Source organism: Carlito syrichta, unplaced genomic scaffold, assembly GCF_000164805.1.
Source record: "Carlito syrichta isolate Samal-C Ts95f unplaced genomic scaffold, Tarsius_syrichta-2.0.1 Scaffold308119, whole genome shotgun sequence".
Lineage (NCBI taxonomy): Eukaryota > Metazoa > Chordata > Mammalia > Primates > Tarsiidae > Carlito > Carlito syrichta.
In genome coordinates, this window is record NW_007252215.1 from 700,200 (window position 1) to 704,888 (window position 4,689).

Here is a 4,689-nt window from a genome sequence, read left to right on the forward strand (position 1 = left end):
CAGCCTCAACCTGCTGGGCTCAGGCAATCCTTCTGCCTCAGCCTCCCAAGTAGCTGGAACTACAGGTGTGTGCCACCATGCTTGACTAAGATTTTTATTTTTTTTGTAGAGATGAGGTCTTACTAAGTTGCCCAGGCTGGTCTTGAACTCCTAGGCTCAGGCAATCCTCTTGCCTTGGCCTCCCAAAATGCTGGGATTACAAGCATGAGCCACTGTTCTTGGCTGGATCTGCATGTTTGTATCAGCAGAAGCAATATAAAAAGCAGCTGATGCTCCTATGCGGGGCTGAGGACTCTTTGAGGACAGGGCTTCGCTGGCTTGGATTACGGTTGTAACCCCAATGCCTGGAACAGTGCCGGCATATAACAGGTAAGCCACAAATATTTTCATTGCATGAATAAGTGAACTTGGAGGCAGACATTTTTCCAGGGTTATCTTCTCGACCGACCTTGACCTCTGATGCCATGTCTTGACTCAGTCCCATCTTTTCTGGTCTTCGACCTTGTCCCATCTGATCCCACTGGGGACCCGGTTTCGGTCCCTTGCTCTAATCAGGATGCAGCTTTGGGAAACTGCCACTGAGACCCAAGAGGGCAATCGTGGCATGGGGAACTGAGGACTGGTGCTTGGTGGAGGAGGTCCCAGCAGTGCCAGCAGCCCCGTCCAGCCCCATCCAGTCCTGCTTGTCAGGTGGGGGAATGGGGGGTGAAGCGCATTCTAGGCATGAGGTCAGAACTCCATGGAGAAGCTCCCAAGGCAAATGTATTTTTTTTTTTAGTTGAGGTCTCACTCTGTCACCGAGGCTGAAGTGCAGTGGCATGCTGACGGCTCACTGCAGCCCCCACCTCCTGGGCTTGGCCATCCTTCCACCACAGTCTCCTGAGTAGCTGCGATTCCAGGCATGCACCACCACACTTGGCTCATTTTAAAAATCTTTTGTAGAGACAAGGTCTCACTGTGTTGCCTAGGCTGGTCTCAAACTTCTGGGCTCAGGCGACTCTCCCACCTCAGCTTCCCAAAGTGCTGGGATTACAGGTATGAGTCACCGGACCCTGCCAGGAGGAAGTGGATCTTGGGTCCCCACAGGCCCACAGATCAATGGGCTGGTCAGACACACCAGGAGGTGACCAACGGAAGCTGGTCCTATTCCTCCAGCCCCTCTGTCTGCACGGTTCCCATGTGACCTGTCCCTCAGGACTCTTTCAGGTGGCTCTAACACTGGGCTTGGCACTCGATGCCTCCCTTTCTGTGCGGTGCCATCACCCACATGGCTTGAAGGGACCTTCTCTAGGTGGAAAGCCCCTCCTTCTGGGTCCCCTCAGGGCTGGTCTTCTGGGCTCCGTCTCCCATAGAGTCTTGGGGTATGAATGAGGAATGAGTGGGGTGATGGGATGAGCTTTCTTGGGGCCCATGGTGCAGCCACATACCTGTTTGTATAGATGGAGATGGCAGGTGTGGCCAGCATGGCTGGATGGCCCCCGGGCAGCTTTCCCAGCAGGAGAGCTGTCTGTACGTGTTCCAGGACCCCGAGTAGCTGGGGCACCAGGGCAGTCTGGAGAAGGAGGCAGGAGAATGTGATTGTGGACCTGTCACCAGACCCCACCTCTGGTCATTGACTCAGTTCAGCATGGGACCCAAAGATTCCAAACGCTCGGCCCTCATAAGCCCTTCCTCCTCACCACCTCTCTACACGGCAAGGGCTTCACCATTCTCACTTGCCAGATGGGGAAATGAAGGCACAGAGAGGACAGGTGACTTTGGAGATCACATGTTGACAAGGGGAATAGCCAGGACTCACAGCAGAGCATCTGGCTCCAGAGTCCGTGCACTGTGTATGGACACTGCACATGGCCTAGGGCTCATTCCTGGGGGAGTGGGGCAGGGCTGTTTCATGGGTCACCTGGTCTTGGACTCTGCTCCCCACCTGTTCAAACACCAGATGAGATGCGTCCTCGCCAACACCAAGGCTGGCGCGAGGATGCTGGAAGGGCTGGATATCTGTATCCACTTAGGCACAGATTGTGTCTGTGTTTGTGTGCGTGTGTATATCTGTGTGTGTGCATGCACGTGAGGGTGATGTCACTGTGAATATAAGTGAATGTGTGGCGAGGCGCGGTGGCTTACACCTGTAATCCCAGCAATTTGGGAGATGGAGACAAGAGGATTGCTTGAGCCCATGGGTTCGAGACTTGGGCAACTTGGCGAGACCTCATCTCTATAATAAATGAAAAAATTAGCCAAGTGTGGTAGCACATGCCTGTGGTTCCAGCTACTTGGAAGGCTGAGGTGGACAGATCGCCTGAGCCCAGCAGGTCAAGGCTGAGGTGGCCGTGAGCATGCCACCGCACTCCAGTCTGGGTGACAGAGTGAGACTCCAACTCAAAAAAAAAGTGAATGTGTGTCTGTGCGTCTCTGTGTGTGTTTGAGTATGAGTGTGGGCCTGAGGATGTATGAGCCCCAGTGTTTGAGTGTGTGTGAGTGTGCATGGGTGATTTTGTGATTACAGAGTGTGCAACCTATGGTTGCACCTGGGAGAGTCTGTGAGTGTGTGTGTGGCCACTTGCGAAGATGTAAGGATGTAAATGTGTCTGAGTGTGTGCAAGAGTGTGTGCCTGAGGCAACACGTGAGAGTCTGAGTGTTTGAGGGCTGCTCAGTGCACACGTGCATGTGTGACTGTGTGCCTGTGTGTGTGTGTGTGTGTGTGTGTGTGTGTGTTTGTGGGAGGTGTGAGTACCTGTGTGTGAATGTGTCTGGCTGTGCAAGTGTGTGGTGTGTACTTCTGAGCATCTTTGCATGTTGAGTGTCTTTCATTCTTCCTGAACAGAGGCAAGGGCCTCATGCCATCAAGAACTGTGGGGCAGCAAGAAATGGGCTTTTGGCTCCATCATGATGCCATCTGGGGGGCTGTGTCCTTGTGCCCTATCTGGGGGCTGGGGCCCCACGAGACAGCACTACCTCTGTTCTCACTCTGGGTACCTGCCTCTCTTCTTTCTGTTCTTGGCAAAAGGAACCAGGAGTTTACCCAGACTCACAAGGGGATACCTATGCTCTCTCTGGCTGGTGGCTTATCTAGGATAAGATGGGGTGCCTCGATTTACAGATGAGGAGATGAGGCTTAACATGGCTTGCCCATGTTACAAGCCTCCTAAGTGACAGAGGCAGGATTCAAACTCAGGCTGCCTCGTTCCAGAGCCTGACTCTGTCCACGACACCATACTGCCTCCCAGAAGCTCTACTCTCTGGAACTTTTCTTCCAGATCACTGGGCAGCACTTTAACCTCTGTGCCTCAGTGTCCTCATCTGCAGGATGTAGAAGGTGCCACCCAGAAATGCTGGCATGAGCTGGACATGAGTGGGTGTGAAGTCTGCATCTGGCCTGGGATACTCACCTGGCTGCCATTGGCCTCTGCAGGTTCTTCCAGTCTGTTGCTCAGGGAAGCTTCCAGCACGCTGCCCACTGCCTGAAACAAGTCTCTGGTGGCTGTCTGGCGCCTCTGATCCTCAGGATGGGCCTTGGAACTCACCGTCAACAAGGCCTCACTAGCATGCTGCAGAGCACGACTGGCTTCCCACTGGATTCACCCAAGGAAGGAAAAGCAGTGTGAACCTGCCTGAGCTAGACCTTCCCCTGCACCATTCAAGGGCCAGGGGCAACATGGAGGGGAGCAAGGCACAGGCACAAGCTAGGGAAGGGTTGGGTCAGACCCAGCACACACAGATGCCTATGTCCTTGACTTGAGAGCAGGTCCTCACTCCTTGCAGTGCTCTGAGTTTCTTCAGGAGAGTAGCCTGGTCTGTCTCTGACTTTTCCTGGAGTGCGCTGCACAATGCCCAACACTCAGAAAGCCTTCAGGAACATTCAGTGACAGGAGGATGAATGGATACATGGGTAGGCGAATAGGTAGACGATGATGGATGGATGGAAGAGGGATGGAGGGGGGATGTGGGAGCAGATGGATGGACAGGTAGATGTACAGGTGAATGAATGGTTGAGTGGATGGAAGGATGGATGAGTGGATGGATGGGTGGGAGATGGATGGATAGATGGATAGACAGATAGATGGGTGGATTAATGGGTAGATAACTGAATGGGTGGGTGGAAGACAGATGGGTGGGGGGTCGATAGATGGGTGGGTGGATGGATGGGTGGGTGGAAGATGGATGGGTAGGTAAATAGATGGGTGAATGAATGGATGCATAACTGAATGGGTGGGTGGAAGATGGATGGGTAGGGGTAGATGGATGGGTGGGTGGATAGATGGATAAATGGATGGGTAGGCAAATGGATGGATGGGTGGGTGAATGGATGGGTGTGTGAATTAATGAATGAACAGATGGGTGGGTGGAAGATGGATGGGTGAGGGGTAAATGGATGGATGGGTGAATGAATGGATGAGTGGGTGGGTAGGTGGATGGGTGGAAGAGTGGATGAATGAATGAATGGATGTATGGTTGAGTGAATGAGTGGGTAGATGGATGGGTGGATGAGTGGAAGGGTGGAAGGTGGATGGATGGGTGAGTGGATGGATGGATGGGCGGGTGGATGGATGGATGGATGGGTGGATGGATGGGTGGGTGGAAGATGGATGGGTTGGGGTAGATGAATGGGTGAGTGGATGAATGGAAGAATGGATGGATGGGTGGATGAATGGATGGATGGATGGGTGAGTGAATGGATGGGTGGGTGG

The 4,689-nt window shown here is 53.3% G+C and overlaps 1 protein-coding gene across 1 annotated transcript in view; it reads right to left on the reverse strand.

Moving 5' to 3' along the window:
- PKD1L2 (polycystin 1 like 2) overlaps positions 1-4,689 on the reverse strand; it is a 131,948-nt gene that overhangs the window by 71,828 nt on the left and 55,431 nt on the right. The window contains exons 18-19 of the mRNA XM_008064977.1: positions 3,391-3,573; positions 1,428-1,552 (exon numbers count right to left, since the gene is read on the reverse strand). Coding sequence (XP_008063168.1) covers positions 1,428-1,552; positions 3,391-3,573 — 308 coding nt within the window. The remainder of the gene's footprint in view (positions 1-1,427; positions 1,553-3,390; positions 3,574-4,689) is intronic.